The sequence below is a fragment of the Panthera tigris genome, chromosome C2 (assembly GCF_018350195.1).
Source record: "Panthera tigris isolate Pti1 chromosome C2, P.tigris_Pti1_mat1.1, whole genome shotgun sequence".
Lineage (NCBI taxonomy): Eukaryota > Metazoa > Chordata > Mammalia > Carnivora > Felidae > Panthera > Panthera tigris.
In genome coordinates, this window is record NC_056668.1 from 151,658,447 (window position 1) to 151,671,109 (window position 12,663).

The following is a 12,663-nucleotide window of genomic DNA, read 5'->3' on the forward strand; positions in this document are numbered from 1 at the left end:
GTTGGGGATGGTGGCTCGCAGTAGTAAAGCTGATCCTCCAGATTCCTGGTTTGTCCTGGGGGAGTTTCTAGCCTCAGTTGTTGGCAAATCTCCCTGAAAAGTGAGACGGGCCAGGTCGGGGCGCCTGGGTGGCTCAGCCGGTTAAGCAGCTGATTTCGGCTCAGGTCATGATCTCACAGTTTGTGAGTCTGAGCCCGGCATCGGGCTCTGTGCTGAAAGGGTGGAGCCTGCTTGTGATTCCGTCTCCCTCGCTCTGTGCCCCTCCCCCGCTTGCTCTCCCTCTCAAAAATAAATAAAAATAAACTTAAAAAAAAAAGGGCTGGGTTGAATAGAATAGGAAATGCAGCATACTACTGGCACTTGGCAACCAGTACAGACTATAACACGACAGATCTCACCTGGAGCTCTCAGGTTTGGATCTGTACAGGTGAGCTTGATGGGGCTGGTCATAGACATTCCCCACCCCCCCCCCCCCCGAAAGTACCCTCCAGATCTATTTATTAATAAACATTCAAAAATCGATCACATATTTCTAGTTATTCACTCAAATGCTTTGTAAAGCACTCAGACCATAGCATAAAAAGAAAAGATCCAAAGAGTCCCAGGAAAATCACTTGATTCCCTGATTGGGGAAATTTACCACGGTATACACATTATGTGGTTACAAATCAGATTATTTCCCCTTCTCACCCACACCCTGCTCCTTACCAGCTGAAAGGACACTTCCTGTTCATTCCAAGGCCATCAGAATTTGGTATCTCATCTAAAATCTTGTGAAACTTTGCCCGGTTTAAATTTGGTGGCTATAGCCTCCATGGAAATTTCCCCTCAAATAGATAGCTGACAGAGAGCCAGGCCTTCAGAAGACTCATGCAGGGAAGAACGTGTTTGTTCTAAAAAAGTAAACCTTCCTACTCAGAAAAGACTTTTTTTTTTTTTTTTCCTGCCAGGAAAGTTGAGAACAGACTGTAGGACTTCATCTAGCTCATGGGTTGAAAGGCAAAGTCCTGGAAAGGAGGGAGAAGGCGACATTGTAGGATTCTGATGGGTCAGTCCTAAAGCAAAATCATTGGAAGTGAGAGCTGCTTTCATAGAGCTCTTGATAATGAAAATATCACCATAGTGCTCAAAATGGAACAGTAGTTAATGGAAGTGGCATTTTGGGGGCATACAGATGACTCAGAAGGCCAACAATGGGATGTTAAGCAACGTCCTCCCGGATCCCACAGCTCAGTGTTGTCACTGAGGGCGATGTGCCCAGTCAATTGGTTTTTCATCTACACAAGGGATTCCACCTGTAGGAAACCTGCTAAATCACATCCCTTAGCTCTCAAGCGGGAACACCGTGGTCTACTCAAACATTCCAAACCTCGCATGTTGGGCTATAAAACTTTTTAACCAGACCTATGACAATGAGCGATGAACCAGTCTCCTTCACTTCTCAGGCGAGGGTCTGAATTAGCAGTGAAATGGCCAAAAGGCGGCGAGGGGAAGGCAAAAGCCAGCTCCGAACACCTGGTCCGCTGGAAAAACTCGCCCTAGAGGGTGAGAGACGCCAGTGCCATTCCAAGTCACCCTTTCTGGTTCCTGTTATTAAAATTAGTGCCTGGACAATTTCTCAGAGTGAACAGAGGAGTCCAGCTCTGCACCTGGCCGCCCTTGCCCACACTGAACATGGTATGCCCAAGCCCTGGTGCAGCTCTAATAACCCTCCCCCATTCCCAGATTCACCTTCGTTCCGCACTAGCTGGTGCCCTTGGCTCTTGTTCACCACACACAGGAGCAGGACTGAGGTTTCGTTGCAGTCCCCGGAGACTTATTTTTTTTTCAGGGTCTTACAAGAATGGGCTTTGGGCTGATTCATATCCTAACACTGAGACACGTGGTGCTCCTATTGTTGTTGCAAAATAAGTTAACAGCCTTTTCTTTGCAGGTACACAACCTCTATGACTTTATCACATTTGTAAATTTGTCACGGCAACACCGACCCCTCCAAGAGTCCCTTGAGAGGAGGTGAGTTCCAGGGAAGTAGATGCAAAGAGGTAGCGTCACTGCCTCGCTCGGTGGCAAAACCCGTTCGCAGGCTGCTGTCTCGACCCTTTCTATCTGCCCGGGATCTGAGAGTGAGTGTCAAGAATGCACCTCCCCTCCCGACCCCTGAAAACCCGTAAAAGGCAGCACAATCCCAAGGCCACACTTCCCCTCCAGCCTCCCCCACACCCCCACATCCACGCCTCCCGCTGCCGCACCCTCCTGTGTCTCTGAAGCTTGTATCCCCCGCACTTTAGGCAGGACAAGGGGGCAGAGAGTGACAGAAGGTTGTAGGGCTTAGAAATTTGGATGTGACTTCTTTAAAGTTATTCAAACCACTTGTTTTCAAGACGCCTAGTGTTTATCCATGGAGCAATATGATTGGGGAGGCAGATGAGGTTTCAGGGAAAGGTCTGAGAAAGATAAAAATAGTCTTGGCTTTCAGCGTGGAAATCCAAGCCCTGTCAAGGGTACTTCCAGACTATTTTTCCTTGAGCTGGTCATAGCAGAGAGCCTTCACATAATGATGGCACAGTAAAGAACAATGCTATCACAAGAGCAGACCGCAGCAGTTCTCCGTGGGGGCCTGGGAGCCAAGGCAGGCATGGTCTTGGGTCTACCGCAAAGCCAACATCTTGGCTCAGAGACTGTCTTTACCCTCAAATTCTAGCACCAAGCCACCCAGATTCCCTCACCCTCCCAGGAGGGCTGCTCTAAGGCTGGCTGACTCACCGTCATCTCTTCTGGGTTCCCATTGGCTATCTCCACCACCCTCAGGGCACCATCCACCTTGACCTTGGCACGGGTCATGAACTGGATGACAGATGAACTGTCCTGTGGAGGAAACAACACAACTCAGTGACACATTTTTCAGTGACAACGGCTGGGCCTCAAAGTAGCAGGAAGAACTGAATTCCAAGATTCCATGTGGGCCGGACGAAAATTTTATCCCTGAACTAGGTACCTCCCCGTTCCAGGCACCCACGTAAACAGAGGTTTCCAGTCTGTCTCTCGAGAATTCTTTCCTGCTATGGCGGATGCTGAAAAGCTGAAGTTTTGCCAGTCATCGATACACGCAAGCTTGTGTGCTATGGTTTCCAAGTGGTAAGAGCCAGATATTTGGATATTGATATTGACATACTCACAAAGAGGAGAAAATAAATAAAACTGCTTAACTGTGTACAACAAATCCAGGCCTGGCATTCCATGGAAGGCATCTGATTTCTATTTCTCAAGCATCTTCCTGCTCTGACCACAACCCTCAAACCCTTCACATGAGTTACTTTTAACTCTTTCTTTACCCTTCAATGAGGCTGTCTGGGGGTCAAAACCATTTAACATGGAGAGAGGAGGCTGGATGGGGTGATGAGAGAGGGACACATCTAGCTTATAAATCAGGCCATGGCTTGAGGAGTAAGGAGACTGGGGTGGGCTTGGGCACATCCAAGACTCAGGAAGAGCCCACCAGCAGTGGCCTTGGTGTGGGCTCAGATCCACAGAATGAGAAAATGGCCACCAGGCAGGGATGGGGTTGGGATCTGGAAAGAGGGCAAAACTGCGGCTCAGGGAAGGGTCAGCAGCTTGAGCCAGTGGTACAGACAGTGCTGCCTTGACTGTGGGTGGAGGACCAGCCTGGCTTCTGGTGAGGAAGCAGGATAGGCGGGCAACTGGAACATTCGGCAGCCCACCTGTGGGGGTGGCTGGGGCTCTGCCAGCGAGGTGACTTGCAGTAGACCCACCCACACTTCCTCAGTCTGCCTGCCACACAAGGAGGTATGTATCAGATGCCAGCTTTGACCCACTTCTGGTAAAACCTACCCCCCCCCCCCCGAAAGTGAAAGCAGAGGACCCTCTCAGAGAAAACAGTTCCCTCTGCTCATCTCTGCCAAAGAAACCACAAAGACCCTCCCGGGAGGGCACACGGGGAGGCCACTTTGCCTGCTTCACCTGGGAGGTATGTGCTAATTATTGTCCCTTTTTTTTAAACGGTGGTGAAACCGATTTTCAATGCTTCTGGGAAGCTTGTCACTCAAATGAACCGCTCCCGTCAGCTCTCCTCCAGCAGTAAATAATTCTGTGTGCGAATAATCTTTTACCAATTTAACAGTTTTGTAAATGTGTGGTTTTTTCGCAACCTTGACTAATCGTCACCGTGGATCCTCATCATCACAAGGATAATAACAATGATGGTGGTAATTGTCAGAGTTAAAGGCAGGGCAGATGAACAGCCCGCCCCAGGACAGGCCTCCCTGTGGTTGGAGAAGGGCACTTTCAGAGCAATCTGAATCCTCTGATAATTTAAAAAGTCAGACCCTGCATTTCAAATGAAAACTAGTTAAGATCAAAACAATAAAACCTCAAATTCCCTTGTCTGGGGCTGGACCTTGAGGTCAAAGGAAAATAAACACAACTGGAGGCCCAGGCCAACCTCAAGGCTGGAGCGGCTCCATACCCTTAGGGAGGCCAGAGGGCTCTGGGGCGTCTCGTCTGGTGCTCACTCCCCAAGGGAGGTCATGGCTGGCTTCAGGGGACTGACATTCTGCATTTCAAGCTCTAGGAGCAGCTGGGGACCCATCTGGTTCCAGGGCAGCCTCATTTTAGGCTCTCCTCTGCACCTGAAATTTCTGGCTTCTGCAGAAAGGGCACTTTCAGGGAGACCGATCGTCCAGCACCTACACACGACACCCCACGGCTGTCTCTCAGGGCGCAGACTGGACTGGATGGTCCTTGGGAACGGCGGTCAGTGGGACATGATCCTTGGCAAAGGGCTACCCCTGGCCACTGACAGGGAGAGTCACGCAGAAGGCCAGGCCACTGAGCCGTGTACACAAGAAAGGCCTGAGGCCTTGCAATTCAATTAAGGACAAATGACGGAGTGCAAGCGGCAAACATCTGGGTTGAGGGCGCAGGAGGAATCAGAATGGCCTCCCCCCTGCCGTCCGGGCCCGGATCAGGGCTTCGTCCACAGTGACGAGTGTGGCGTGGGGAATAAAACTGTCACCGGGGCCATTTGTCAGGAAGATGAACGGGACAGGTAAGTATACGGAAGCCTGATCTTTCAGCCTGACCCAGGAGGCCCACGTGGGGAAGGCACTTTCTGCGATGCGGGGCTTCCAGACACGCTTCCGGAATCACAGGACGGCCACTGGGACTCTAGCTTTCGCCTGGTCCTCTCCCAACGCTGTCCCTTTTCTTTTCTTTTTTTTGTAATTTGTTGATTTTTGAGAGAGTGAGTGGGGGAGGGGCAGAGATGGAGGGGGAGAGGGAGGGAGGGAGGGAGGAAGGGGAGGGAGAGAGAGAGAGAGAGAAAATGAATGAATCCCAAGCAGGCTGCCCATTGACAAGGGCAGAGTCTGAGGCGGGGCTTGAACTCACAAACCATGAGATCAGGACCTGAGCCAAAACCAAGAGTCAGATGCTTAACCGACTGAGCCACCCGGGTGCTGCCCCCCACCCCCCAACGCTGTCCTTTTTTCAGGGAGAGGAGCAACAGGGAAACACTGCCGGGAGAGCCCAACTGGCCCCAAACTGGTTTCTCTGCAAAGGAAACCAAGGAAAAGAGAATTGTGCGCAGCTCTCCCTGGGCGTGTGGGGGCCGCACCAGTCACAGATGGAAAAGTGGGCGAAACATCTTGAATCTCTCGTGCCTGTGACTTCTCAGGTCAGCATGCTACTGCCATGCCTAACTTAAAACTAACATTGGGATGACTTTTCTAAAGATATTCATTCAGGTTTATACCGACTAACACACACAGTTTTTCCAGAGGAAAATAAATAGAATCTCTGTAGCTAACATGCATATTTTATTTTATCTTCCCAAGCGATTCTTTTTAAAGCAGCTGGTTGGCTGTGGCCTTTCATACTCAGCGGCTCTTATGTTAAAATAAATCACAGGGAATTTGTATGATATTTTTAGGGAACCGCTAATTCACGGACTGAGGTATTTTTAAATGAGCCACTTTTGATAAACTCATAATAGCAAAGTGACCTGAAGATCAAAAGTTGGACTTCCCTCAAATAAAGTGTCATCTAAACAAAGGACTGGCAAACTACCACCCGTGGGTCAAATCTGGCCCTTGGCCTGTTCTTGTAAATAAAGTTTTATTGGAACACAGCCATGCCCATTCATCTGCGTATTGTCTATGGCTGCTTTCACAAGACAATGGCCAAGTTGAGCTGTGACAAAAGACTGTGTGTCCTGAAAAGCCAGAAATATTTACAACTGGCCCGTCACAGAAAAGGTGTGCTGGCCCCTGATCTAGCATGGGGTCCGCAGAGCAGTGGCAGAGGTATCGCATGGGAGCTTGTCAGAACGACAGAATCTCGGACTCAGCCCCCAGGAATCTGCATTTTAACAAGGTCTCCAGGGGATTCTGATGCAAGCTGAAGTCGGGAGAAACTTAAATGTGGAAAACAAAACACCCGGGGAGCTTATTAAACCGAAGGGTGCTGGTTCAGGAAGTCTGGGACGGAGCCCAAGATTCTGCATGTCTTTTCATTTTTCTTTTTAAATTCCACATTTCTAACAAGATCCCAAGTGCTGCTGATACAGTTGGTCCTCAGACCGCGTGTAGAATAGCCAGGGTCTAGTGTCCCCCACCCCTACCCCAGCATCTGCCTGCAGCGAATTACCAATGGCACTTGCCAGAAACGTTTTAGAAGGGGGCAGGCAGTGTCTCATGAGAAAACCTACTCCAAGGCTTTTCTTTTTAAAATCTCTTTTTTTTCATTGCTAAATAAAACTGTCTTATTTTATTTTTTTAAATATAATTTATTGTCAAGTTAGCTAGCATACAGCGTATTCATACTGGGTATCACTATACCTAATAATAATACCAATGTTTAAAAGAATTTTTTTTAATGTTTTACTTAAAAAAATTTTATTTTACATTTATTTATTTTTGAGAGACAGGGAGAGACAGAGCATGAGCAGGGGAGGGGCAGAGAGAGAGGGAGACACAGAATCCGAAACGGGCTCCAGGCTCTGAGCTGTCGGCACAGAGCCCGACGCGGGGCTCGAACTCACGGACCGCGAGATCATGACCTGAGCCAAAGTTGGACACTTAACCCACTGAGCCACCCAGGCGCCCCTATAATACCAATGCTTTTAAATGAACCGAAGGGCATTACCTTCTTCAATATTTCTGTGTTCAGCAGCATGTAAATGTCTATAGTACGACTTTCTTCTTTAGCAAGCGCGCTAAGGTTACAGTGCATTGTTAGGCAAGAGATTCCTGGTTTTTCACAGTCCTGAGAAGAGAAATCAGAGAACTTTCTTTCAAACGGTATTAAGAACAAAGACAAATGCGCAGCAGTTTCTGGAGCAGAGGGCTCCATGAGCTTCTATTCCGGTGACTAAAACAATCCTAGGCAGAGAATTCCAAAGGAAGATCGTGATCATTCCTTCTTGCCACCAGAGGGCAATGGAGGGATTTCCTGCCCCTGCGGGCACCAGAACACGGCTTCAGGTCAAGCAAATGGGAAAAAGCCACTCATTGGTTTACACTACCCGAAAACTGGATTTCACAGGGACAGATGACTGTTTTCAAAAAAGACACACATCTACGTATTCCAAAGGAATTTTTCTTCTGAGTTTTGAGCACAGGATGTAATTCCTGCATTATGTGATTTCTGCCTGTGCAGTTAGCAAACACACTTTCGTGCTCCTTTTCCAGGTAGAGCAAATTAGAGGGCTCAGAAGTCATATCATGACTCAAGAAAACACAGGAGGAAAGAAAAGCACGTTTGACCAAGAAAACACGCGAATCACCAACAGACACCTAAATTCCAAATGTAAGTTACAAAAGAGGAATTCTTCTCTTTCGTATGGTAGAATCCAAAACGCACACACCTACCGGCATGATGTTTCGTGGCTGGGGTAAAACTGCCAGCCGCACACAGAGTTGTGTCTGTCAAACAACGAGATATCACTATACCTAATAATGCTAAGGGCTTTTAAAAATAGTTGTATCATCAGCACTAGGTAAGTTAAAAACAAAACACAAACCAAAAGAACCCATAGTGCAAGTGGCAAACAGTCCTCCTTTTTTTTTTTTTTTTTTTTTTGGAAAAAAGAGAAAAAGAAAAGTGAGATGTGCCCATCCTGAAATAATAAGCTAAAGAGATATAACCAAATATATGGGGAAAGGAGGCTTGGGGAAAGCATGTAACTGTATCTTCAATACCTTTACTTTAAAAAAAAATGGAGGTATAACTTACATAGAGTAGATGGAATAAATCTGAAGGGTCCCCCTTGATGTATTTTTCATGTTTATACCCAGATCAAGGTGTAGAATAATTCTGGTACTGAAGCAGGTTCCCTCACGCCCTCTCCTGTTGACATTCCTTCAAATGCAACCACTATCCTGAACTTCATTACTATTGCTAGCCTTGGTTTTTCTGAACTTCCTGTAAGTGAAATATTATACTATGTGTGCTTTGGCTCCAGCTTCTTTCAGGCATTATTATGTCTGTGAAATGCGTTCCTGTTGTAGCGTGGGGTAGTATTTTTCATTGCTCTGTAATATTCCCGCATGTGGGGCTACACCACAATTGTTTACCCATTCTCCTGTTGATGGGGATCCGGACTGTTCCCAGCTTTTAGCTCTAAGAAGATTGCTGTCAACCTTCTTATCCATGTCATTTAGGGCACATAAATACACATTTCTCTTGGGGGTACGCCTCAGAGTGGAACTGCTGGGTCGCGGGATACGGAGATGTTTAGTTTTAGTGGAGACTGCCCAGGAGTTTTCCCAAGTGGTTGTAGAACCATCAGTCTTGATTAGACTCATACTCGTTGGAGAAATGTTTTACTTTGTGCTTGGTGGGCTGCAAAGGTTTTCCCTTTGCCAGGCAATGGAATTTGGAATGTAAATTTAACACTTTGATTGAAACCTCAGGCTGAAAAATAGGACTTGACCACAGTCCTTGTGACTTTAGACGTCAATTGATTAAAACCAGATTTGGAAAATAATAAACGCCAAATAGAAAACTAGTCTCTCTATCTCCTACTCGCCTTCCTCGTGAGGACCACCCATGTTAACCCAACCAGTGAGCAAATTCTTACCAAGACTTTTCTTCCAGACTTTGTGAAAAAGGCAAATATCGTATGGAAGATATTTTCTTGCTCTTGAGGGATGATGCAGGGGGTTGGGTTTTTTTGGAAAGAACAGTTTCCCTTCTCTTGGCCCACCTGAAAGGGAAAAGAAACCTGTCACAGTGGTCCATCCCAAGAATGAATTATGAACCTGGAATCCCTTACCGCAAAGTCATCCCTTCCCCCTTGACCATCCTCTAGCAGACAATATTGCTGCAAAGCTGAAGGGTGAAGGTAGTACCATCAACCAGGCCAGATAATCCGAAGTCCCTAAATAACTGAGATGAGATGGCACACAACATGCGAATGAAATGTCACTAGGAGACGGTAAGACCTAAGGAACAAAATAAACCTTATACTTCATGGTTTCCAAAGCACATTTATAAGCATCCCGGTAGCTACTCCTGGAGATGAGCTTTCACGCTCCTTGTCTGGAGGAGGAAAATGAGACTCAAGTTAAGTCCTTGCCAGCAATCACAGAGTCTAGAACCCAGGTTTTGAACCCAGGTCTTCTAAGACCAAGCATTCATGCATGGTCCACTGCCAGAGGTTTTCAAACTGTGTTCCACAGAATACCTAGGGTGCTATCAACCCCCCTTAGTCATCTCCCTAGAGAGGAGAAGAGGCATCCAGCAGGACTTCTCTGGGCCCCTTTCTCTGCTCCAACTAGAGAATGACCTATAACGTCATTTAAAATCAGAGTTCTGCGGGGCTCCTGGGCGGTTCAGTCGGTTGAGCGTCCGACTTTGGCTCAGGTCATGATCTCACAGTTCGTGAGTTCGAGCCCCACGTCGGGCTCTGTGCTGACAGCTCGGAGCCTGGAGCCTGCTTCAGATTCCGTGTCTCCCTCTCCCTCTCCCTCTGCCCGTCCCCTGCTTGTGCCCCGTCTCTCTCTCTCTCAAAACTCAACATTAAAAAAATTTCAAAAACAAAACAAAAAACCGAAACAACAGTGTAAGCCTTCCATGGTGGTTTCTTTAAGAATAACACTATTTTTCATGCCTAAATTGAGGATATGGTGAAAAAAACAAAGACTTCTTTACATACATCATTACATAACCCTGCTTATCGCTGAAGACCGGACATAACTTAAGGTCAAGTTGTAAAATTTGTAATTAGTAATTCATAATTTAGGACTGCGTTTATAATCCCTTTTCTAACCAGAATCATCTGTTTAAATCAAACTCTCTCATTTTTAAAGCTCTTAAGGAAAATATAGTGTGTCTGAATTTATTCAAGAATGTTTCAGGGGTGTCTGGGTGGCTCAGTCGTTTGAGCATCTGACTCTTGGTTTCAGCTCAGGTCACGATCTCATGGTTTGTGGGTTTAAGCCCCACATCCAGCTCTTTGCTGACAGTGCTGAGGCTGCTTGAGATTCTCTCTCTCTCCATCTCTGCCCCTCCCCCCCCAAATAAACATTAAAAAAGAAAAAAGAATGTTTCAACTTCCCATTCACAGTAGGGAGCAAAACTTAAAATTTTTACAGCAAGAAACTTCTAACTTAAGCCAACAGTGCTAATCTTTTAATAACAAACTATAGAATAAGATCCCCAAATTTGCTGCATTAATCTCGATTTTATCTTTGGTCTAAACACATATGCCAGGATTTACTATAATATATCTGAAAACAAATAAGATGTTCTAGTTCCTCCAATTAATTATTACAAAAGAGTGTGCTGCCTTTACAAATCTCGCCTAGTTTTAGGACTTCTTATTCTTTAAGAATATCTCATAATTTGGTACTGTCTCAATTACTTTGTTTGAACTACAGAATCTGGGAAGATACATCAGCCTGATTCAGTCTCAATCAGCCCTGGTTTTGGCTGCTTTTCGAGGTCACCAGAGGGAATTAATGGGGAGAAAGCAATGAGATTTAACACAGATTTGGGAATTATTCTTCGGAGCGAGTATGGCAAACTGTGACAACTATTTGAAAGTCCCTTTTAGAAAGCAAAACACACGTCCCTGATGTAGTGAGGATCACGAATAATCACGAGACAAATGAGAAAAACCGTTGCAATGTTATGGAAATGGGCATTCACGGTTTGCAAAAAAAATTTCAATAAGAAGCTTGGATTGAAAATGTACTGCATTTCCCGGGGCACCCGGCTGGCTCAGTCAGTAGAGCATGCAGCTCTTGATCTCGGGATCGCCAGTTTGAGCCCCATGTTGGGTGTAGAGATTACTTAAAATTAAGGTCTTTAAGGGACGCCTGGGTGGCTTAGTTGGTTAAGCATTAGACTCAGTTTGGGCTCAGGTCATGATCTCATGGTTCGTGAGTTTGAGCCCTGCATGGGGATTCTCTCTTCCTCTTTCTCTGCCCCGCCTGTGCTCATACGCACACGTGTGCTCTCTCTCTCTCTCTCTCTCTCTCTCAGAAATAAACATTTAAAAAATTTTTAAAAAGTGGCTTTGTCATGATACATGCTGATGTCAAAGGATGTACGTGTGCATAAAACCATTTTGTGAGATGTGCGAATGGGAAGAATAATGTAAGTTGACATATTATTCTTTTTTTTTTCAACGTTTTTTTTTTTTAATTTATTTTTGGGACAGAGAGAGACAGAGCATGAACGGGGGAGGGGCAGAGAGAGGGAGACACAGAATCGGAAACAGGCTCCAGGCTCCGAGCCATCAGCCCAGAGCCTGACGTGGGGCTCGAACTCACGGACCGCGAGATCGTGACCTGGCTGAAGTCGGACGCTTAACCGACTGCGCCACCCAGGCGCCCCGACATATTATTCTTAACGTAATTTTAAGAATGCAACTGCAGGGCGCCTGGGTGGCTCAGTCGGTTGAGCGTCCGACTTCGGCTCAGGTCACGATCTCGCGGTCCGTGAGTTTGAGCCCTGCGTCGGGCTCTGTGCTGACATCTCGGAACCTGGAGCCTGTTTCAGATTCTGTGTCTCCCTCTCTCTGACCCTCCCTTGTTCATGCTCTGTCTCTCCCTGTCTTAAAAATAAATAAAACGTTAAAAAATTGACTTTTAAAAAAAAGAATGCAACTGCATAGTTAGGTTAAATATTGTGAGTCGAAGTTATTTAATTCGCGTTTCTAACTTCTTTTATTGAGGTAAAGTTTATATTCACTAACATGCACAGATCTTCAGAGTGTAGTTTGATGAATTCTGACAAATGAAGTCACCCACATCACCACCTACCCAGTGAAGGTACAATCTGTCTCTCATTCCAGAAAGTTCCCTCCTGCCTCTTTCCAGTCCAGTCCCATCCCCTACCTCCAAGGCAACCCCATTTCTGATTCCTATTAAGCTGGCCCAAAGAAGTGTTGAATGCACCTCATTAGGGAAGCGGGGTATTGTGTTATCTGGGGGTTGCCCTCTATTTAGGCACGGAGGGCACACGGTGGGTGGATGGAAAGCATTTCGTTCACTGAGCCTTTGAGAATTTGCACGTGTTGTGCTCATGTTCTTAATTCCACTCGTTTCTCATTCTGAAGCATCCTCCACTTAACCTGTTGGTCTTCTGGACGGACACTTGCAGAAAGGTCACTGTGAAAACCGGTCCTGCTGCAGCCCC

General features: G+C 46.5%; 1 protein-coding gene across 13 annotated transcripts in view; it reads right to left on the bottom strand.

Annotated features, from left to right (window-relative positions):
• The window catches only part of ITGA9 (integrin subunit alpha 9), a 400,223-nt gene that overhangs the window by 46,253 nt on the left and 341,307 nt on the right, over window positions 1-12,663 (bottom strand). For 12 of the 13 annotated variants that reach the window (XM_042956919.1, XM_042956927.1, XM_042956925.1 and 9 more), the window contains 3 exons: window positions 9,098-9,223; window positions 7,162-7,281; window positions 2,764-2,865 (listed from right to left, as the gene is read on the bottom strand). In XM_042956919.1, the coding sequence (XP_042812853.1) occupies window positions 2,764-2,865; window positions 7,162-7,281; window positions 9,098-9,223 (348 nt within the window). Of the gene's footprint in view, window positions 1-1,392; window positions 1,539-2,763; window positions 2,866-7,161; window positions 7,282-9,097; window positions 9,224-12,663 lie in introns of those variants that run through there. The other variant, XM_042956921.1, reaches the window with a different exon arrangement.